At 39.8% G+C, this 24638-nt stretch overlaps 1 protein-coding gene across 1 annotated transcript in view; it reads left to right on the top strand.

Annotated features, from left to right (window-relative positions):
• ryr2a (ryanodine receptor 2a (cardiac)) overlaps window positions 1–24638 on the top strand; it is a 368896-nt gene that overhangs the window by 145078 nt on the left and 199180 nt on the right. The window contains 7 exon segments of the mRNA XM_036571987.1: window positions 1980–2054; window positions 3199–3277; window positions 4954–5066; window positions 7541–7640; window positions 7963–8059; window positions 19406–19480; window positions 22187–22343. Of these exon segments, the coding sequence (XP_036427880.1) occupies window positions 1980–2054; window positions 3199–3277; window positions 4954–5066; window positions 7541–7640; window positions 7963–8059; window positions 19406–19480; window positions 22187–22343 (696 nt within the window).

Here is a 24638-nt window from a genome sequence, read left to right on the forward strand (position 1 = left end):
AGCCAAAAAATGTAGAATTTGATTGATTGTTTCACAAACTACCTCTTAGAACAAGAAAACACACTAAGTAGCACTTCATTTGTCTTTTATTGTTGCTCTCATTAAACAAAACAATAGTTGGCTCTTATTGCTCTGAATCGCTCTGGATAGGATCTTTTGCTCACTCTTAAAAATCACCAACCATAAAGGAAGCCTTATGCATAATTTACACAGTGGTAGAAAGCAAGGAAAGCTCACAGAGAGCACTGATTCCGCTCACTGATACCTTCTATTTTGGCCAGTGTGGATTTACGTGTGCTGCAATTCCTCGGGCGGCAGATTTAAACAAGTTTAAGGACGCTTCGACAAAATGAGCCTCTAAGAATGGATCGCCAGCAAGATGCTGAAAAACACACTAACACACCACCACCTCGTCAGTGTTACTGCAGTGCTGAGAATGATCCACCACCCAAATAGTACCTGCTCTGTGAGGGTCCATGGGGGTCCTAACCACTGAAGAACAGGGTGAAAGGGGGCTAACAAAGTATCAGAGAAACAGATGGACTACAGTCTGTAACTGTAGAACTACAAAGTGCACCTATATAGTAAGTGGAGCTGATAAAATGGACAATGAGCGTAGAAACAAGGAGGTGGCCATAATGTTATGCCTGATCGGTGTATAACTCCAATGGTTATTTCATGTTTCAGAGTTCTGGTATGAGGTAGTTACAACACAATAAGTATAAACACAACACAATGAATATAAACATAACCAGGAATAGCAGCAGTATTTACAGTCTGAAGTGCACAGTGAGAGTGTCATTACAGTAGCGGCTGTGATGCATTGCACAGTGTGTATTAATAAAATAACATGGTGTGTTTTAACTTAAAACAAGCAAGTAAAGAACAGAAAACTGCAACAAAAACAGCCTGTTAATGGTAAATATTAAACATCTATAAGATCAGACCTTGGAAAATCCTTAGGCTGAATCTCAAACGGCTCACTGCTCCCTATATAGTGCACTTTGTGAGCTATGAAATTTTGGCTTTTACACCCAAATATTGCACTTTATGTCCAGTATGAATTGTGCACACGTCTGAATCCAAAGTGGTTCTTTATTAGGTGCACTGAGCTCTGTTTAGATGCAGTAGCCATTATTTTAAGACCCTAGGTAGGGCACTTTGTAGGGAGAAGGGAGTCAGTTGAGATTCTGCCTAAAACAGTTGCGTCACCTGACTCAAATACTGCACCCTGATTTCGCTGAATGAATTTATCAGGTTCTGCTGGAGAACAGTGCTGGCGTTTGACTGTTTCTGCTGTAAAACGTGAACTTGCTGTGCCTTGACAATGAACAATAACGGCATTTGTGACATATTTAGGGTTCATATTGCGCTCATGTATTAACAAGTGTGTTACCTTGAGGCAGTTTTACAGTGACTCAGTAAAGAGTCTTCGCACTGAGCGGCTGCATGATTGGTTGATTCCACTTCCTAATTATGTTAGTAGGTAATCTAACACGTAAGGCCTCCAGTTAAACTCCTGAAGTCCTAACCAATAGGAGAGCTCGCTTGGCTCTTTCTTCCTAGATACCACAGAGAAAGAAACCCTGACTGGACGGTTTTCTGTCCGGCAGTTCAGGATTTAGACTCTCTTGTTTCTATGCAAAATGTATCAGTGAAATAGATGTGTTACTACAACACAAGCATTATGATTCCATTAAATAAAAAGGAACTCAAATTACAGTATTTTTCAGTTCCCAGAACTAATTAGGCCTTCACTGATGACCTAGAAGGCCCTGAGGGTTCCTCACTGGTACAGTTATAACTGTCATCTACAGCTGTACAGCACTGTGTCTTCCTCTATATATTTCGCTCAGAGCCTTTTCCTTTCAATCAGCACAGCTCATCAAAAACCCACTGCTCTTTCGGACAGATGGGGAAAGGGGGAGAAAGTCTTTTGTCCTTTGTCTAACAGTGTGTTTGTGCTTTATATGTTTTAGACAGCGCAGGGCGGAGGTCATCGCACTCTTCTCTACGGACACGCTGTCTTACTCAGGCACTCCTACAGTGGAATGGTGAGTGAAGTGTGTGTATGTGTGTGTGTCACCGAACAGCTTGTGAAGGAAATCATGCTGCGGGTCCTGTATATAGCAGGCCGTGGAGGAGAAAGCCATCCTTTCTGCTGTCTATGTTCTTACCTGAGCAGCTCAGGATGAACATGTGAATAACGTGATGGACCTTTGTGACTGGCCATTTTTGAAAGGGTGTAGAATTAAAAGTTCAGTTCATGAGAAAATCAGTTTTGCACCTTTTCCCCCCTGTGATGTCCACAATTTGCTTCTATATATAGTGTATACATTTTTAACCCTTTCTAACCTCTTTTTATCCCTTAGAATTAAACAGGCTGGTTTTGTTACTGTGCCTTGAAAGCTGATGTTTGAAATGAACTCTCTTCTGATTGGCTGCCCTGTAATTTGCCTCATTCAAAAAGTAGTCCAGGTTGAAACAATTTCTCAAAACTTGAATGTGAATGTGTGGAGCTAGACTTCTGTGTAGAAACATATATAGTTGTTTTCAGAACAAAACCTCCAAAATGGTAACATACACTGCTTTTAACACTGCTTTTAATGTAATTCAATGGAACCAGACTCTCCTCTTTTCTCCACATTATTTCCTTTGATCAGTTCTTCATGAAACTTACACATAATGTAAAGGGCAACAGGCAATTTCAAATTATGTCAAAAAATTAAAAATGATATGTGTGTATATATATCTAAATATGTCTAAAGAAAATGTCATAAGAAAAAAAAATGCTGTATATACATTTTTTTTTATACATTGTCATTTTTTAGTTTTTGACATAATTTGAAAATACCTGTTGCCCTCGTGTGTAAATTTCATGAAGAATGGACCAAAAAAAATCTGGTTCCATTGACTTACATTTAAAATCAAGTAGTTTTTTCCTTCTTCTGTAACTTATGGAGATACAGGGTTTTATTCCGACAACAGTGATATATACATATATGAAATGTTATGTAAAGTCAGTCTTGCCATGATTGTTTTTCTTTCACTCATTAATTCTAACTGCTGGTTTGAGTAAACTAGCAAATCCATGCAGCTGGAACAAAATCCTGCTGTGAACTTTCTGGAGAATTGAAACCTGTGTGTGGTGTTTGTTGCTCTGGTGTGAGTTTCTTTTCTTTCTTCTGCTTTCCGCAGTACCTCTGCTGTCTGTCCACCTCTCGCTCTTCGACAGATAAACTAGCGTTTGATGTGGGGCTTCAAGAGGACACGACAGGTAGAGCTCTTCTGATGGACAGCTGTTGGAAAGATATTGTGAACAGTCTGTAGTTTGAAACCAGTTTAAAACATTCTGACACAATTTGGTTTAAAGAGGATTTCCCCTGATTTTTCATTAAAAAAAGAGAGAAAAAACAAGGCAACATTTTCTCTTGACAAGCGGAAAATATATCCAACTTCTAAGACTGAACTTTGGACGTGTCCCTGAAGATTTCTCTGAAAAATTCATAAGACCTCTCCTGAAAAGAAATGATATTACCTTTAGTTGTTGAGAATTGTGTGTAATTTTCTGTTAATTATATGTTTTCTGCCTTTTTCCACTAAAACTGAAAAATTGGAAATTAAGTAAATGAAGGATAGTCTCTGATTTTGAACAGCATTGTAGGCTTTTAAGCCATTAAAGTTTTGGGCGTCTAATTCTTATCACTACTGCTGTAACAAATTCTTGATAAGATTAAGTTTCTCTAGAATGAACCATTTCACATCAAGCCATTCTGACTTTGTTTACGTTTTAACCATTAAATTATGCAGAAATGCCGAAAAAAAGGTGGAATTCCTCTTCAAGAAAATCACAGACAGCATGCGATTACAATATACAATGCGTCATTTTTCAAAAATGTAAGCTTCAGTATTTTAAATTTGCGTTCGTCATCCAACTCTTTGAGGCACCTGGTTGTGTGAAACTGCTTTCACGTTCCATCACAAAGACACTGTTTGGGACCATTTTGTTCAAATGAAATCAGTATAAAAGGTGTGTGAATGAGTTCTGTAGGAAAAATAAACTTCTTTAGAGCTGACAGACGATCAAAATGACTCACTAGTTGGTGTAGTTTAATCACAATTAACCACATTTGTCTTATTTCCTCTAATTTGACTCTAAAGAAAGTTTCTTTATTTATAAAGCAGTAGGTTAAAGCTGTTTGAGTGGACAAAATAAGTTTCATCAGAATATATTTATTAATTTCACTAATGCCAGTGAGCATAACAGTAGCTGCATGTTCCAGCTCCTCCATGACTAGAGCCTCTTGCTCTCATGCTGCTACATAACATCTCGTTTTGGAGGAAAACTGGAGCTTTCTTCACTTTGCTGTTGCTTTTATTGGTTTATTCATAGTTCTTCCACAAAGACTGAAAAGGGTTCTGTATAGCACCAAAAAGGGTTCTTCTACTGATACAAGCTTGACTTCGTAACAACAGCAGAACCCTTTTTGATGCTATACAGAACCCTTTTACAAAAATATGCCATATAGAACCATCTGCAGCACATTCTCCATCAATCTGAAGAACTCTTTCACGTTGCAAAGAACGCTTTAATCATGAAAATGGTTATTTGAGTGTTCATGGTTCTATATAGAACCGTTTTCTTTACTAAAGAACCCTTGTAGAACCGTCATTTTTAAGAATGTAGCTGAGTTGGCTCCTATTGGTGAGCTGAGCCTATTGATCAGACTCACTGAAAGAGCCAGAGTGCCCATCACTAGCTGGAACTATGGATTATTCAAAGGGTCAAACTAGGAAATGCATTACAGCATTAATAATTAGTGATGCTAATGATTAATTACCACATTATCTTTGACACCACTAGTCCTCTTATGATTGTCCACTTGTTTTATTTTGGAATGGATTTATGTGTTTGTATTCGTATGTGTTCATTTTGTGTTTGTGTGTTTGTAGGTGAGGCCTGTTGGTGGACCATACACCCTGCCTCCAAGCAGAGGTCAGAAGGTGAGAAGGTGCGTGTAGGTGATGACCTCATCCTGGTCAGCGTGTCCTCCGAACGTTACCTGGTGAGTCTCTGGAGGAGAATAAATGTTATTTCACTGCCTCTATTTTCATTTTTCCAGATGTATGTTTGTTTATTGCTTCTTCTTTTGTTGGATTTCTAAGAGACTTTAAAAGTCCTGTAGTTGCAATTTTAACAGTGAGTGTGTTCATACGCCCTTAATAATCCGATAACTGCAGAAAATCTGATTTTGTCAGTAATCCGATCAATGTGTTTATATGCACTTGAGTAATCAGATAATGGGGAAACTCTGGGTCTACATGAATCAGACAGTAATCAGATTTCTGCTTTGCAACCAGCCAGTAAACTCGCAGAAGAAGACGTGACGTAAAAGTAGTGTAAAACTTCATGCTGTGGCTTTTTTTTTAAACATTGCACCACTTTAGCTGAAAATATGAACATACATCATCTAGAAGATGAAGAATATTTAAATCTTTCATGTCGTCAAGCATGTAGTTGGTTTCAGTGTCGCTCCAAAAGTGTTTTGCTGCGTCTAACGGCAACACTGCTCACTTATTTCTGGTACGGCTGTCTGTTTCGCACATGCACAGACTGAGAAATCTGAAAGAAATCAGAGTAAGAGTTTACATGCACTGAGAAATCTGATTACTGAACTCAAATCCAGCTCTCTTTATCGGATTTCTTAATCAGATTTGTAGACCTTGCTCCTATCTAAGAAATCAGAGTATGCTGTTTACATGACCATTTCAATAATCAGACTATGATCGGATTATTAAGTGCACTCAGTAATTTCACTGAACAGTACAGATGGGCAAACTAATACCAGGAGAATCCATGTTCATAAATGAGGCAAACAAGTAAACAAGCACAGAATTAATGTAAAATCTGTCTAATGATTAGACTCACCTCACATCTGTATTTATTAATCATTATTGTATTTTAATTCGTCATTTCTGTGTTCTTTATTCTCAGAACTCTCATTGTTTTTATTGTGTTCTTGTTTGCTATCTGGTTCAGCTCTTGAGGGACGTGTTCTTGGTTCTTTTCAGTGACCCGTCCTCATTCACTCACAGGGTTTCTCCTATTGAGTCCTATTTCCAGTATGTGAAGCTGTAATTTTGAATTCTGAATCCAAATTTCCAACATGCTGCCTCTCACTCACCTGGCACTAATGCACCCACAACCCAGCCAATAAGGGGCGTTGATTAGCTGGAGCAGTGACACAGACTATGGATGGAACCAGATTCTTTAGGAAGGTGGACCTGCAGGTCCAGGGTTGTTGACCGCTCTGCTGGACTTCTTTGGATTAAGTGTATCTGCACATTTGTAACCAGTCTGTCACCTGAACTGCTAACTCAGGAATCCCAGTCCCAGCCGTTTCCTGCTCCAGCACACCTGAGTCTGCTCACTGGCTAATTATGAAGAAGGCTTTAATGAGCTGAGTCAGGTATGCTGGAGTGTTTGTGTGGGTCTCCAGGGCTGTGACTGAAGCAGTGTGGTGATGAGGTTTTCAATGAGGAGGTGAATAATTTGGCTGAAAGAAGAGAAAAAGACTGATTTTGAGTTAGAATGACCTCTTTGATTACTCATTCAGATCACATGGAAGATTAACTGAGTTTTGCTAACTCTCTTACCCTCTCTCAATTATCCCTTCTTTCTTTCTTTCTTTCTTTCTTTCTTTCTTTCTTTCCTTTTCTTTCTTTTTCTTTCTTTCTTTTCTTTTTCTTTTTTCTTTTCTTTCCTTTTGTCTTTCTTTTCTTTTCTTTTGTCTTCTTTCTTTCTTTCTTTCTTTCTTTCTTTCTTTCCTTGTCTTTCTTTTCTTTTTCTTTTTTCTTTTCTTTCCTTTTGTCTTTCTTTTCTTTTCTTTTGTCTTATCTATCTATCTATCTTTCTTTCTTTCTTTCTTTCTTTCTTTCCTTTTGTCTTTCTTTCTGTCTTTCTTTCTTTTCTTCTTATTTTTATCTTTCTTTTCTTTCTGTCTTTATTTTCTTTTTGCTATCTATCTATCTATCTATCTATCTATCTATCTTCCTTTTTTCTCTCCTTCTTTCTTTCACATTCTCCCTCTCTGTTGCTTTTTCTTCTTTCTTTCTTTCTTTCTTTCTTTCTTTCTTTCTTTCTTTCTTTCTCTTCTTTCTCTTTTCTCTGTTTGTCTTTTGTCTCTCTGTCTCTCTTTGTTGTGCCCTCTTTCTATTACTGTCTTTTTTCACTCTCTTTTGTCTTTCTGTTGCTCTTTCCTTTCTGTCACTGTCTTCCTTTTCTCTCTCTTTCTCTCTGTTTCTCTCTCTGTTTCACTCATCTCTCTCTGCTCTTTTCTCCCTTCTCTTTGTTGCTGTCTTGTCTCTCTTTTCTCTCTTTTTTGCTCTCCTCTCTTGCTTTCTTGCTTGCTCTGTTTCTCTATATTGCTGTCTTCTCTGTCCTCTCTCTCCTGTCTTTTCTCTCTTCAATGTTCTCTCTCTCTCTCTCTGTCTCTCTCTCTCTCTCTCTCTTTCTCTCTCTCTCTGTCTCTCTCTCCAGCACTTGTCGTATGGGAATGGCAGTTTGCATGTGGATGCAGCCTTTCAGCAAACCCTGTGGAGCGTAGCACCGATCTGCTCTGGGAGTGAGGTCGCTCAGGGTGAGAGAGAGAGAGAGAGAGAGTCTGTGTGTGTGTGAAAGAGAGAGGTGGCACATGCTTTCCGTCATATTCTGCCAAACATAAAGACATCACCCGAAGAGAATCTCCCAGAGACAAACACTGACATTTTCCAATCAACAGAACGGAGATCAGAAAAACAAGAACAGTGTCATTAACTGCTATTATTGGAGATCATCTACTCACAGACAGCAGCTCAATTTCACCCTTTAGTAATTCTTGTAATCCATTTACAAGAAGCTGTACTATAACCCATTAAATACTGCACCTCTTTATTCTTACCCTGCCCCCATTTGTGTTTCAGGCTTCCTGATTGGTGGAGACGTCTTGAGGCTGTTGCATGGCCACATGGATGAGTGTCTGACTGTTCCATCTGGAGAGCATGGCGAGGAGCAGCGCAGGTCAGTACAGTGGGTCTCAGTGAGATCCACCATGTGACTTTGAATGGTTTTTTTTAGTGACCTCAACCATGTGGCCTTCAGTGGGTCTCCTCAGATAGGTCAACCACAAGGGTTTCAGTGGGTCTTCTCACAGAGCCCAAACATGAGGCCTTCAGTAGATATTCTCATCAAGCTCAACCATAAGTCTTTCAGCAGGTCTCCTCAAGCTCAACCACATTCCAGCTTTCCCAACCGGGACAATAAAGTTGATTAGACTTTCAGTGGATCTCCACAGCGAGCTCAGCCATGTGGGTCTCTTCAGGGACCTCACCAATGAGGCCTTTATTGGGTCTCCTCAACAAGCTCAACCTCACAGCCTTTCATGGGTCTCCTCAGACAGCTCAAAGATATGGTCTTCAGTGGGTCTCCTCATTTAACATATCATTGAGGCCTTAGCTGGGTTTCTTTGGTTAGCTCAACCACGAAGCCTTCAGAATCAGAATTGGTTTTGTTAGCCAAGTGGGATATCACAAGGAATTTGTCTTGGCAGTAGCTAACTTAGGCTACGTTCACACAGCAGGTAAAAGTGGCCTAAATTGGATTTTCTCACCAAATCTGATTTTTTGCTTGGCTGTTTACAGTATTTTTGTAAAATGTGACTTATATGCAACATTAGTTTGAACAGATCACGCTCCTAAACCGACCCGCACGAGCAAATGAACAATGCTTCACGTGGCGCGCTCATCCAGAGGTAAACAATCATGACTGCCAATAAATGCAGGTTGTTAGTCATTTCTTTCAAAATCTCGTCAAACACGAAGTGGTTGTGCTAAATGCCTTCTGGTTTTTGGTACAGAAACACCAGCCTAAATGTTTATGAGTCCCAGCAGCGTGAAATTATGATGAATGTGGAGCTGGATTGACGTAAAAGTTGCATTGCCGCATATCAGACATGTATCGGATTTCAGTACCACATATGAAAGCGTCTCAAATCAGAATTGAAAATGTCAGATTTAATATGTTTTTTTGCTGTTCACACAGCCACACAGATTACACATCTATGTCACAGAAGAAGAAAAATATCGGATTTGGGCCACTTTTACCTGCTGTGTGAACAAAGCCTTTGAAGCAAACATAGAGAGTATGGACTTCAGTGAGTAAGCTTAACTCAAAGGCTGCATTCACATTACCTGGCTGAAGTGGCACAAACCAGAATTTTTTTACTTAACACACACATCTGATCTTTTCAAATGAGATCTGAGCCACTTTCATGTGTTCGTAAGTCAGATACGTATCCAATTCGTGGCCATGCAAACTCAATGAGAACAATCAGATGGGAATTCGTATTTTTTTTTCACTGCACATGCGCCATCATTCCATTAACAAGGCATCAGCATCTAACCTGAACTAAATCCCAGTAAACACTATAAGAACATCTGGGCCTGCAAATTATGTCCATGACGAAGGCTTGTTCTGCTGGTTCATGTGCTTCGTTCATTCACATCACGGTATTGATTAGGTTGTGTGCATGCGCATCGTTTCAGGACACGTTTTTGATCACATCAGTGACATATTTGGGTCACTTACCTACACAAATGTGAATCAGATAGAAAGATCATATCAGAGCAAAAAATCTGGATTAAGCATTGAGGCTTGTAATGTGAACATAGCCAAAGTCCATTAGTGGGTCTCATCAAGCCTTGGGTTCACTACACGACTTTTAAAGTCTTAACAGATTATAAAAAGACTGGGCATCTCACACTGTCCCACTGTTTTTTGCAGATTTTTGGGGGCTCCATGAAATATTAGGGACTTTTAAGCTGCTGCTGAACTAAACAGAGCTCACTGAACTTGCGAGAAACTCATGCGAACTCTCACGTTCACTCTCGCGTTCTCCCGTTACTAGGAGACCCAAATAAACAAACATGGAGCAGCTCGGTGCTGCTGTTTTCTCTGCCGTTTGTGCTGACATAGTCAAGAAGCAGCAGGTAAACATGTTTAAGTGAGAATCATGGATTTATAAATGTGATCAATGTGGTATTTTTTTTAGAGTTTTAAATGTACATAAACTCCATTGTGCTCTTGTCCTAAACTCAGCTCATTGAAAAAGCTTCGTTCCACACGTGAGAGACTTTTCGCCATTTTTCTTTGTTTACTTGCTGTATTTTCCTCTTTCGCACTCTGACTTTTCATTGGCTGCTGCAGGAGTCAGTTCAGATTGATTGACCAATTTGCACTAGTAAACCACACTGAGACTCGGGTCGAAAAAGTCGAACATGTTTGATAAACTCCGACTAGCCTAAAACGCGTTCAGGAGGCCAAAAATCTAAGTCTGTGCCCCTCACACACGACTCGACTCTCTCTCCAACTGTCGACTCCGACTGACCCAAATCTGCAGACTAGGGCCGACCAGCACAGATCGGTGTAAAAGTTGTGTAGTGTAACCCCGGCTTTAGCAAACTCAGTCATAAAGTCTCTGGTGGGTCTTCTCAGTGGGCTAAATTCAAAGACATTTACTGAGTCTCCTCAACAAGCTCATCCACAAGGCCTACACTTTGCTTTCTAAGTGAACTGGAGCCAGTGCTCCACGCCTTTTCCATAGTAATATATCAGCTAATGTTCAGAGCTTTCAGTTGGCCTTCAATGTGCCCGCTGATCTTAAACTGTGACTCTATTACAAGACTCCTCAGTGAACTCATCTATGAGGCCCTTGGGGGACCATCTTTGCTGCCGTAGAAAAGGGGGGCTTGATACAGAACGAGTCTTTGTTTATGGTCTGTAGGGCATTCACCATTAATCATTATGGTCTGTGGCAGAGGACAGAGAACAGACAGAGAGGCTAATTCAGGACATGTCCATTACCATAGTCCAAACAAGCAGGCATGCTGAGGTTACCGGCCTGACTATGCACCAAAACACATCATTTGTTATGACAGCTGTTGAAAACTTGGTTGTTTTGAATGCAACCTTTTCCTGCTGCTCTGTTTACAGCCATAGTCGGTAGCGTCAGTGTCTCTGGCCGAGGTTTATTAAACAAATGACTTGACTGCTCGAATGCAGAGTTTTACAGCTCTCCGCTGAGCATGCTGGGACTGCATTAGCTAATGAATGCTGATGCTACTGGGTGTGAGGTGAATGTTTAGTCCAGTGTGCGTGTTAGGTGAGCTGAAGGTGATGGTGGCAGTGACATCCATGCTAATGCAGTGTGTACTGATGGCTCTGAGGTGTTGCTGGAGAAACACAATCAATCTTCCTGTTTCGGTGCTTTAGATCTTATGTAATGTCCATGCGTGTGTGCATATGTCTGTGTGGGAGTATTTATGACTGCACCCTGTGAACACCATTGATCCTTCCATTGTTTATAGTGGCAGAGGTACAACAGCATTGGGTGGACAAACACAGTCTAAATAAGCAAACTGTGTGAGAGAGATGGAGAGAGATTGGTTTGCTATTACTGAACATATCAAATAGAAAACCTTCACAAAAACTGCAAAACTGAAGGAATGACTGGTAAAAAAAAGTTGTTAAAACTTTGGGAATAATACCAAAGCCCACTTATTGTATCCCATTCTTCTGATGTCAGCACTAAAACCTTGAAGATAGGTAAGCACCTTTGGTACATGAAGCTGAATATTGAGGTCCTGTGGGGGTCCTAACCAGTGAAGAACAGGGTGAAAGGGGGCTAAGAGTGTATGCAGAGAAACAGCTGGACTACGGTCTGTAATTATAGAATTACAAAGCTGCAGAGCTGAAAAAATGGACAATAAGTGTAGATAGTGTGTGTGTGTGTGTGTGTGTGTGTGTATGCGCATATGACAATCCAGGTCAGGGTCACCTTCCTCATGTCCACGTCCCTTTCACCTTGTTCTGCTGGTTCATGGTTCATGCACTTAATTCATTCACATGATGTTATTGATTAGGATGTGTGTGTGCGCATCATTTCAGGACACATTTTTGATCACATCAGTGACAGATTTGAGTCACTCACCTACACAAATATGAACCATCAAGTTAGAAAGATCATATCAGAGCAAAAAATCTGAATTGAGCGATGAGTAATAATGTGAGCATAACCAAATAGCATCGGTGGGTCTCCTCAGCAAACTCATGAAATCTTTAGCGGGTCTCCTTAGTGGACTAAATTCAAAGACCTTTATTGAGTCTCCACAACAGGCTATATATAAATACACTGTAAAAAGTGGCTCGTCAGCTCTACTTCAAAAAATTACTTCATGTGGTAACAAGAAAATTAACTAGTTTTATTCAACGTAAATAAATACTTTGAATGAACGATTCTTTCAGTTAAAGTCATTTTTGTTACCACATGAAGTAATTTTAAGTAGATCTGATGAGCCACTTTTTACAGTGTGTGTGTGTATAAGTGTGTATGTGTGTGTGTGTGTGTGTGTGTGTGTGTGTGTATATATATATATATATATATATATATATATATATATATATATGTGAAAGCAACTCTGCACAATCCAGGTCAGGGTCACATTCATGTCCCTTTTACTTAAAACACCTGTCTTTTCCACTCCTGCATAAGTAGGCCATAGTTAGCAGTTCCACACCCATCATACAGGATCCCATCTCCAGTCTTGGACAGAATGGGTGCTGCTGTGATATTCCCTGTGCAGTTCCACTCTTCTTCACCAGCTGATATAATTACAGCCCCACCTGGCCTCTGTGGGCCTCCAGAACACAGTGCTGACCCCAATATCTCTCTCCACTTACAGCAGCAGCTACTTTTAGCCCAACACAAAGCCACTTTAATTACTCAACAGAAAGATTAGCAGCCCTCGCATCTGCTCTACAAGGCCCTATATGAGAGTTGAGTAAGAAGCTTTGAATGAGGAGATCAAGAGTCAAGAAGAACTTTTGTGTCTTTCAGTCAATACATTGCATTCAGTGGAATGAAGTGATGTTTCCCTTGATCGGGGTTCTTAACCTGGGGGTCACAATGTGGTCCTTGGAGGGTCACAAAAGTGGTGCTACAAGACATATACCTTACCAAATACAGAGAAAATGATTTTGACAAGCTCTGCTGAATGGCTTTACTTACAGGCCGTGGGACACAGGCTAAAGTTGATTATGAATTTCTGTTAAGTGAGCTTATTACTGAGGGAGGGTCTTGATTGACCACTCAAGTGCCAGGACAAAAGATATGTGGTTTGTGGCAAAGTACTAGCAGACCTGTGAAAAGGGTTATGAACCATATAGTATGAGTTCAAGTTTCAAGTTTATTTATCACAACATGTCAGGACATTTATGCATTGAAATGCTTGTGGTGTGGAGTGACCATGAGCTGTGTTTTTATTGGTTAAATTTGTTTTACCTGGGGAGGTACTGTAATCTGTGATTTTAATCCAGTATGAATCTGCAGTGTGTGTAGTTTTACAGTCTGACAGTAATAATTGTGGGGTGATTATAATCCAGTAGCAATCCACCTCTATGAGCTATGAGCTGTGTTGTTATTGTTATTGAGTGTGTCCTGTGGCATAATGCTGATTTGAACATTCAGGCTGTGACCTTACAGTCTGGGATATCTGTGGGAATTTGGAGACATTACACACATACTGTAAAATCCCTTACATATTACATTACTTAACCCAGCTATAGACTATACTTTTTAAGGCAGACAGAAGAAATGGTCAGTTGGGCCTTTTAAATCTGTCACATACTGCACATATTTTAAATAGAAATAGAAAGAAAATAGAAAGAAAGTACTGTAACAAATTTTTTGAGCAAGCAAAAGAATGTAAAGGAGTGTACTTAAGACTTTGGTCACCTCTTATTGTTACTCTGAACAGATGTGTCCCACACCTAAAATAAAATTTAAAAATAGGCCACTGGAGGGCCTTGGTGAACAAGACAGTGCAGTACAATACAATATATTATATTTCATTGTAACGAGTAGGTTGGAGATCCTCATGGTCATTAATGGCAGTTTAGGAGTAAACCATGCTTGCAGTTGCACCAAAGAGAGCAAAGAGGGACATTCAAAGTTAATCGCTTGTCATCATCAAGTCACGCCCCCTGGGCACAAACGTTTAGTGGGTCCCTATCTGGCTACCTTTTTGGCTGGATAGTGAATTTTTTATGACATTAAACAGGTTATATCAGACATATGCTGCAACACAATGACAGTGTACAAACTGCAGTGTTAGGCATGTCGCTGCTGTTTAGCGCTGTTTTTTCCAATTGAGACAAAACAGTAGCACGACTGTGCACACAGTAATAAGAGCAGAGGTTAACATAAACCCAACAACGAATGCAGCATTTCCCTATAAAGCATGTGTCCGCTCTTGACAAGTAAAGCATTTACCCCAATGAAGTCAATATCAGTTCAAATCGGACAGCAGAAACGTACATAAAAATGGATGATTTTGTTTTTTTCATTTATATCTTACCTCTGATGACAGTTCACAGATCACTACAGACAAGAACGATGCAACTTCCTTCTTTAACATTTTATATTTGGCTTTGAAAATGGGTATCCTCTGCTGAAGTATCAGGTCTTGCTTAAGCCTTTTCTGCTGTGTGGCTAGTAGAGTTTCCACCTCAAGTCAAAACAGCTGTTTAGATTTTCTTATGTTTGCTTGCAAGGGCCCCCTATAAAACCCGTTGGATGATCCGAGCTTGCAAAGGGGTACACTTTTTGCAAAAAGGGTTCTTTACAGCACCAGAAAAGGTTCTACACTTATAACCGTAGCCTTTCTGGTGATTGAACCATTTAAAAAAATTAGTGTGTGCTACAGTCATGTGTGCTCCTGGTCAAATTATATGTTTTGTTGATTTATTGAATTGATCATTTTAGTGCACAATTGCTATTTATTTGCTGAATTTAACATACTGAAAAAAAAATAAAATAAAACAAGAAGGCTTTGGCGTGGACGTAGTGACTTTCATCCACTTTCATCCAGATGTCATAGTGACGACGGTCAGGTAGCTCGAACAGCTCAGGCAGACAGTTAAATCTTCATATTCTTAATCCAAAGAATTCTTGATTCATGTTAGTGTCTGTGCTGCTGGTATGTCACTGTAGTGTTAAGCTGTATCTGACACACTTTTGCCCACACAACACACACTGCCATGTCAGTGTCACTGCTGTGCTGAGAGCGAACTGGATAGTATGTGGACAATAGCTGTCCTTTGGTCAGAAACTGACCAAAGATGAATGGTGTAAAGGGGAGCTGGTAGACTGTACATTGCATGTTTCAGGCTCCAGTACTTGCGGGCCAGAACACTGCAGACTTCAGCACACTGCCTCATTAAACACACCTGATTCAGCTCATCAGCTAAAAAGCATGGCATTCATGAACTGAATTCAGAGCGTTAGATGAGGGTAAACACTAATGTCCACAGCACGTTGGCCTGGAAGCTCCCTCTTTTGACACCCCTGCTGTACATGAACAGATAGACTACAGTCTGTGATCGTACACCTAAATTGTGGACCTGCAAAGTAAGTGGAGCTCATAAAATGGCCAGTGAGTGAAAGCACAAAGTGGGAGTTTCTATTAAACTGGCAGGCAACTAAGTCCAGGCAACAGCATGCAAATTTGGAGCTTCGAAACCTAGAGTGGACTCTAGAGTAGGGCCGAAAGTGATGTGACCATTTATCAGTATTGATTTATTTATTTTAATTTTTACCCGTGAAACCAGCCACCGCTTCTTTCTTGCCGCTCACGCAACGTCACTGGACAGCCGAACGCGCTCGGAGGAAAGCGCCAACCACCAGATCTGTTACGTCAGCTAACAGACGCCTGCGCTGACTAGCATCGCGCTGAGTGATGGGGGGAGAAGGAGGGGCCATCCCACCCACCCAGAGAGAGCGAGGCCAATTGTGCTCTCTTGGACTCCCGGCTACGGATGGCTGTAGCATCACCAGCGATCGAACTCGCGATCTCCTGATGATAGGGCCAACGCTGAGACGGTTGCGCCACTCGGGAGCATCAGTATTGATTTTAAGCAGCTAAAGGTTTAAATAATTGACATTATCATCTAATTTGATTTAACACCATCAAAAATAAAACAAACTCAGGACTTAAACACTGCTCTATTTATTTATTATTTAATAACTTTTATTTTTATTTATTTTCCAGTGTTAACATACAATCAACATTCTCTGCGTACTCATGACACAAAAGGAAAAGGACCCGAGAGGGGGCTAAAAAAAAAGAAAATATATGCATATATATTTGTAAATAAGTAAAAACAAAAAAAGACAATATATAAAAATATTCAACATAAGCAGGATGTCAAAACAGTGCTTTATTGACAGTTATGATTATGAATCATCTCGTTTCTGTCCATCCTTCCATTGTGAGAAGATAACACTGAACGTCTAAAGAAACTGCTGTTGAACTATGGACTGACCACCCCAGAGTCCAGACCTCAACGTCATTGAATGTGTTTGGGATTACGTGGATGGTGAGAAGCAGGAAATGCAAAACCAACTTCTAAAACTGAACTTCAGAGGTGTGGAAAAATAATGAAAAATGAATAGCTGTACTAAAGAAATGAAGGGTGATCTCTTTTTCACAGTACTGTACATGTTATACATGTTTTTGTCATATTAATTCTGATTGTTTTGTGTGCAAAGTCACCAGTTCTTAGTGGAGCTGAGCAGGTGGTGACTGGAAGCTTGGCTGTCTCTACAAACTTGTGTATGAAAATGAAACCACTAAATTTTCAGAACGTAGTGTGTTTTTCTCACATTAGAGGTCTGTGTGTTACAGCATGAAACGAACCATTAAATACTGGTGCTTTATCATTTCACATTGGCCGATACCAATAAATCTTCAGGAACGTAGGTGGAGCCTTATTTTAGCCACACCCCTGCATTTTAGAGCAGGTAGTGAGACTACATCCCTGTCCCTCATGGCCACATGGTGTTAGAGGAGTTAGAACCCATTGTTTTTAAGTAAATGTGTCCCAAAGTCTAAAAATCAGTGTGGAACCGTAAGAATTGTCAGTACCAAAACACATCTTTTCTGCAATTAAGTAAACTTTGTTTTTTAATGAAAAATATAATGATTTTATGTGTGTACAGCTGTGCAAAGCTGTGTTTGCTGGTCATGTACTGGCTAGTGTTTTTGAGTTCTGTTCAAAATGAACTAAAATTGTCACTACCGAAACAGTCACAGCGTTACTGTTTTTGTCAACAACAAAGTGGAACGTTTAATCATGTTTTAAGAAGTTGTTACAATATAAAATAAACCATTAAATACTAGTGCTTTATCATTTCACATGTGCCGATACCAATAAATCTTCAGGACGTGAATATCGGACAATTTTATCAGCCAGCTGATATATCGGTTCAGACCTACAATTTACATTATGAACCAAAATGAAGAAAGTGCAAGTTGGAGATGTTTGTATGTGAAGAATCTCAGCAAATGAGCAGAAAGGTCCTGATATGTGAAGTCATGGGTGAAGTCCTAGCAGCTGTTCGCCTGTTACAAATGGTTACAGACGGAGCGGTGAAGGCCAGCAGACGGTTATGTGGACGTTCATGTTGCGGCTGAAAGAAATTCTCTTTCTAAAGGCGTTCTCTTCTCTCAGGTCTCTCGGTTCTCTCTCATCACAGCTCCAGTTTAATTGAGCCTTGAAGATTTACTTGGGTAGTGTTCCTGCCCGCAGGCCTTGAATACTGTCAGACAAATGCAAATGAAGTGAAAGAGCATTTCTCTTAGTCACTCACTCGCTCTCTCTCTCTCTCCTGTCTATAACTGTGTCTTTTTAACTCTGAGGTTTATGCAACCTGCGAGCGTTGTGCAAGCTGTTATTGTATGATGGGAAAGCTGCTTTTATTAGGGCTTCTTTGTGTGTGTACATGTCTGTGTTGTGTGTCCTTCAGCATTAGAAATCATTGCTGAAAAGCCACAGCGTCACAGCCTAAAGCCATTTTCTCTTTTCAGAGAGACTCAGCACAAAAGGATGCAGTTAGTAGGTAGCAGTGCCATCTCAGTCTTGGTCCTTGGCACTTTTTAGTTTTATGTAGGTAAAGGTCGGGCACAATACGGTTCCTCACACAGAAGCTTTACAACAAACCATGCTGTGCTTTGTGTATAGTTGTTCAAGCCAACTTTGTACTGTGTACTGTGAACTCTTGTGTGGTTTAACAATTTATGTAAAAATACCAGATGGTTAAAATATCACAAGTGTCCAGTGTAGGGTTCTCCTTTAGCAGCTGTAGCCAGTCAGCAGCCTGTCCATGTTGTACACCTTCCCAAACACACACAGACATATACAAACACACACACACACACACACACACACACACACACACACACACAAACAGTGAAGGACACAGCACCTCCACACTTTTATTCCCCACGGGTTCCCCCAACACCATGTGTGATATAAAGGTGTGGGGGGGTGAACAGAGTGAAGACACTGAAAATGGGTTATTTTGTATGTTCTTCACAGAAAATGAGCAAAGGACAAGAATCTGAGGTTGAAATAATAATAAATCACATCATTTTGGATCATTGAAATCCCACAGGCCCCAACACCACACAAGGGTTAAACACTGAAAGAACTGCATAAGCGTGCTGACGCACCCCTGGTCTACTGATATTTTGTTGATTTTCTAAGTGAAACACCCTACAGAGAACACACTTATGCACATTTTAGTGTACAATTACTGAATTTGCTGAATTTAACACGCTGGGGAAAAACTCATTTTTTGACACATTTTTTTCCGATATGTTAATAGAAATTGTAATGGAAAAAATGTAATGTAATTGTTAACTTTTTCACTTAGAAAATTAGCATTAAATTAAATTTGACTGGAGCTGTTCCAACTTTTGCATACAACTGTAAATGGATCATTTTGCTAAACTGGATCAAAAAACAATGAAGTACTCAGACCTTCCTACTGCAAGGTAAGTGTTTTAGTCTGTAGGTGGAGCCTTATTTTAGCCACACCCTTGCATTTTAGAGCTGGAAGTGAGACTCCACCCCTGTCCCTCATAGTCACATGGTGAGCGGTTAGATCCCGTTGTACCAGTTTGTTCGAAAGATCCTTATTGGTTTTAAAGGCATAGTAACAACAGCCTGTTTAATTCTAAGAGGTAAAGAGAAGTTGGAAAAATGGTCATAAAATAATTAATTATGGCCATTTTGGGTACATAAGCTCACACAATTGTTGTGGACACAAAATAAAATACAAGAAAAAATCAGGATGTGGGCCCTTTTAAAGACTCCATTAAAGAGATTCAAATACACTATGCAGAAAAAAGTGGGTGTGTCCATCAACTTGCAAACTGCAAAGTTTATGTAATTGAGATTGATTGGGTAGCAATGTCAACTGTGTGTGAACACGATGCTGACCTTGGTTCCCTCTCCTCTCTCCCCCAGGACGGTGCACTATGAGGGGGGAGCCGTGTCCACCCACGCCCGCTCCCTCTGGAGGCTGGAGACCCTGAGAGTAGCGTGAGTGAACATCTACATGAATAACGTGAATCTCCGTCCACATGTGACCCTACTGGAAGCTGACTTAGCATTAAAAATGTCACAGGCTCAGGCGAGATTGGCACGTTTAAAAATGTCACCCTCACACTTTCGCTAGATTCTCATCTTCCTTCATCCCACCGTTCCGACTCATCGCTGTGGCTTTGCTGTTTTTTTCCTGCCTCATCCAACTGTCATTACAGTCCTGCAGTGGCATTTACACTGCTGACCCTGCGCCTGTTTTTTTTTTTTCCCCAATCCAAGCAGCGCAGTTTCACCAGCAGCCTAAAATGTCACGACAGGACCCATTAGGGCAGAGTGTCCTGGGGGCGGCGCGCCATATCCCTGCTCGTCTGAATCCGTTTAGCCGCGCTGCTCGGTGGACTGCCAGCTTCTGCCCTCAGGGGCGCCGCGGTATCTCACTGGAGTTACGTAATATTTGGTCTGGAGGGAAATCTCGCACCCTGGAAAGTGTAAACGCTCATATTTGCACGTCCGCAAAGGGTCTAATTACACTCAGCGGGGCTGTTAGCTCAAAAATAGCCACCACGGAAATTTCTTTACCTTCGCATGAGAGGGCATTCGGGCTGAGCTGCTCCTCTGCAGGCTTTTGCACTCTATAGACCCTGTGGAGCTGCGCTTGAGGTGTTTTATCAAAGTGACGTTTTGAGGTTGGGGCCACATTCTGGAGCAGGAGTTGTTAATACGAGTACACTTCCTTAAGGAGTGCAGCGCTGCAGCTTTAAGTGCACTTTTACTTTCTTTAACAACTCTAAGTTGAGCGTTTCAGCATATCAGGGCCTGGACAAATTCTGTGACCAGTTCTGATACTGATAACATTGGGCCTCATTCGCCAGTATCTTCCTAAGTGTTTTCCTAAGTTTATTCTTGAGAAAGATCCTAAGAAAAAGTCTACATCAGATTCTTGACGCAGAATCATTCGCACCTTTGTGCTCTCGAGTGTGGAGATTCTGTTCCTACCTAAGAACAAATCTCAAATAAGAAAACACTGGTAAAAGTGGTCCTTTTTAGAGGAAACAAACCCTCAACAGACTCTCAGTAACATGTCACAAACACATGAGGGTTAGGGTTAGGATTAGGATTAGGTTTTGGGTTGAGGTTAAGGTTAGGGTTAGGATTAGGGCCAGGGTTATGATTAGGTCTTAGGTAAGGTTAGTAAGGTTAGGTTGTGTGTAATGGAAATAGCATATTAACAACACATCTACTTAATGTAAGTAATCTATCAACAGAACATCTACAAGATATTTACTTCAGTGTATTTAGATGATTCACTACTTCTACTTCACTGATATGTTGTTGATGTGTTACTGATACTCTGTTAAGAGTTTATTAATCATCTACAAAGGACCACTCCAAATAAAGTGTTACCAGATTGCCATAACATGTTACTATATTGCCATACCATACCATTTGTTTTTAATATTTTTCCATCATTTCTCATGAAAAAAAAGTGTTTTTTTTGCATGTTGTAGCATTTTTATATTCTCATGGTAAATGTGAGGTTTGAAAACATTCTGCATGTCTTTTAACCACACTGCAAAATCATATCTTGGTGAGTAAAACCATCTTAGATCTATTTTATATATTTGATATCTCTTATTTTTAGATGTTTTGAGGGAGCACAGGTGCAAAATAATGGGACTGGGGTGGTCAGGGGGTCCACTTTTTAAAATTTAGTATGCCATAATCATTTGTTGAGTTATGCTGTTATATTAATGTGTGTGTGTGATATATATGATATATATATATATATATATATATATATATATATATATATATATATATATATATATATATAATATATACAACTTTTACTATGTTGAGATCACAAGATAATTAAGTTATGATCTGTAGATAACAGTGCAAAAAATAATAACTACCTCTTGGCCTCTCTGGACTTACGTAATATATCAGAGCTTTTTTGGCAGAACTTCAGAAGTTTTGCCAACATTCAGAAAGACTTCAAAATCCATTAGCCAATACACTGGTCAGGTGCTACAGTATGTAGTCACTGTACAGAAAATAATATATATCTCCAAAATAGTAACTTTATAGAAGAGAAAAATGAGATTTTTTTTTTGGAGCTTTTCTATTGGTTCACTGTTTACACTGTGTAAAAGACAGCTGTTCACATGACATAAAAAATTAAAAAATCGAGATATGTTTTTATTTATTTATTTCATTTTAGTGTTTCCCCAGTGATGATATGCACTCCCTGACCACTATCAGAAAACCTTCCTTGTAGCTCCACCTTGCTGGTGTATATGATCCTGTGGTCAGAAACTGATCATTGATGTACAGTATGGAGAGGAGCTGCAAAATGTGCAGAAACAGATATATAGTAATATAGTTGACCTGTAAGGTAGGTGGAGCTCATAAAGTGGCCAGTGAGTGGAAGTACAAGACAGATGTTTCTAATAAAGTGGACAGTGAGGCTATTTTAGGGTTTTTTTTAAGAGTGTTTTTAGAGTGGACATTGTTAGAACATGGATAGGTCCAGATAAGAAGGCAAGGAAACCTCATAATCAGTTACTAATTGAAAATGATGGTCACACAATATAGCCTACAACAGCAGTGCTAGATGAGTAGCAAGAGCTGACGTGGATTGTTTGATACCAGTGTGGGCCACTGGCCAGTGATGATGCTGTGTAATCATTTTCTACACAGCTGGAGTGGTAGTCATACTCGATGGGGTCAGCCGTTCCGGTTACGTCATGTGACCACAGGGAAGTACCTCAGCCTGCTGGACGATAAAGGCCTGCTGCTAATGGACAAAGAAAAGGCTGACGTCAAGTCCACTGCCTTCTGCTTCCGCTCATCAAAGGTGGGTCTGGCGTCACACGAAGGCAGAGGTTTCTAATTGGAGCTACTGTTTAGGAAAGTAACACTGTTATTCTTGTGTGAACAGGATCTGGTCAAAAAGTGAAAAAAAGGCTTTAAGCATATGTGGTCAGTGTGAAATGAGCAAAATAGGAATGTCTTAATCCAGTTTTCTGCCACAATCTTGATCCGAGTCCTTTAATACTGAGTAAGTGCCAGCACTGAGTCCAATCTGATATCAGTGTTCTTGTAGATAATACAAAAGTCTGCACAGTGCACACTTTAAGTACACTAAGTAGGTAAAACTAATCCAATTTAGCCTTTTAAATGGCCTGGAGCCACCAGCGCGTTATGGCTTCCATTTCATGCCCCTAAAACCTAAGAATTACATAGCCAGCTTATATAAGCATTGTAGTCCCATAGTTAATGAATAACACACCTTAGTATGTAACAAGTCATGAATAACACCTTGGGATTTAATGAGTTGTGTATAATACACCTTAGGATATAATAAGTTGTGTATAATACACCTGGGATAGAGGTGAAAACACCTTAGGATAAATACGTTGTGAATAATACACCTTAGGACATAATAAGTTGTGTATAATACACCTTAGGACATAATAAGTTGTGTATAATACACCTTAGGATATAATAAGTTGTGAATAATACACCTTAGGACATAATAAGTTGTGTATAATACATAGTGGAAAACACCTTAGGACATAATAAGTTGTGTATAATACACCTTAGGATATAATAAGTTGTGTATAATACACCTTAGGATATAATAAGTTGTGTATAATACACCTTAGGACATAATAAGTTGTGTATAATACACCTTAGGATGTAACAAGTTGTGAATAACACCTTGGAATTTAATAAGTAGTGAATAATACACCTTAGGATGTCATAAGTCATGAATAATACATGTTAGGATGCAATAGGTCTTAAATAATACACCTTAGGATATAACAAATTATAAATAATACACCTTAGGTTGTGATAAGTGGTGAATAATACACCTTAGGATGCCATAAGTCATAGATAATGCACTTTAGGATGTAATCAGTTGTGGATAACACAACTTAGCATATAAGAAGTTGTGAATTGTACACCTTGTGAAGTAATAAGTAGTGAATAATATATCTTAGGTCGTAATAAGCCGTGAATAATACATCTTTGGATGTAACAACACTTTACTGTCTTGTATTTATCCCTCATCGCCCAGTAGCAGCTTAACACAGTCCCAATATTTCACACACACAGAGCCAACAGTGTCTGAATTGATTTCAATTCTGCTGGAATAATGGCCACTGTAGGGCCTGTAAAAAGAGGCTACTCCACTTATTAACTTCTGAAATAGTAGCATAAATACAGTGTACAAATAGCCTTAACAAAGGATTGGAAATGGAATTTCCTTTAACATGTCTGATCCTGATCAATTCAAATACGCTTTGATTGCTTTCAATACTGATATTTCCTATAACATTAAGACATCACTGGTCTAAATGTGTTTGGCTCTCTATGCCACCATTTAGCCAAGTTTCTCTGCCATCTGCCATCTCAGCCTTTAAAATGTTCTTTCTGCGTTTGTGCCCGTTTAGTGTGAGAGTTTTGTGATAAGTGTGTCCGGTGTGGTGGTAATGGCAGCGTTCTGATTAATGTAGACTTTGTTATTTACAGTTGGCTCCTTAGGGCAGTATTTGCTCCGCTCTATAACGAGTCACACAGGCCATGAGAAGCTTGATTTCAGCAAAATGATTTGTGTGAATGTGTTCCATTTCCATTCCTATCTCCATCATGCTGAGAGAGAGAGTGAGAGAGAAAGGCAGACAGAGTCAGAGCAGTGAAGTCAGTAAACGAGTGAGCACAAACAGGAAAAAAAGAGCGAGAGAAAGAGGGTGTTAATGGGAGAGAGAATTAGAGAGAGCAAATCAGCCAAAGAGTGAGTGCAAAAGAGAGAGAGAGAGAAAGCACATGAATGAGAGGGATGGAGAGAGTGAGAATCTGAGAAAGAATAAATATGAGCGATCTCAGAGTGTCACACTGAGAGCTTCATCACTCCAACTCATCCTCAAGGTGTTCAGTGGAGCTTCATCACTCTATCTCCTTATAATCCCAGACTTTTTACACATTACGGCTTATTACTCAGTAACTACACCGACTTCAGTGCAAACTGGCTGAGCTATTCTTAGGTTATAGAATGTGTAATAAAACTTTGGGCCTGCCGGTGAGCCCTGACTAGTTAGGGGCTAAGATGTCCAATGTAGTTTCATGACTTCAACTCATCTAATAG

Source organism: Colossoma macropomum, unplaced genomic scaffold (genome assembly GCF_904425465.1).
Source record: "Colossoma macropomum unplaced genomic scaffold, Colossoma_macropomum, whole genome shotgun sequence".
NCBI classification, from domain to species: Eukaryota; Metazoa; Chordata; class Actinopteri; order Characiformes; family Serrasalmidae; genus Colossoma; species Colossoma macropomum.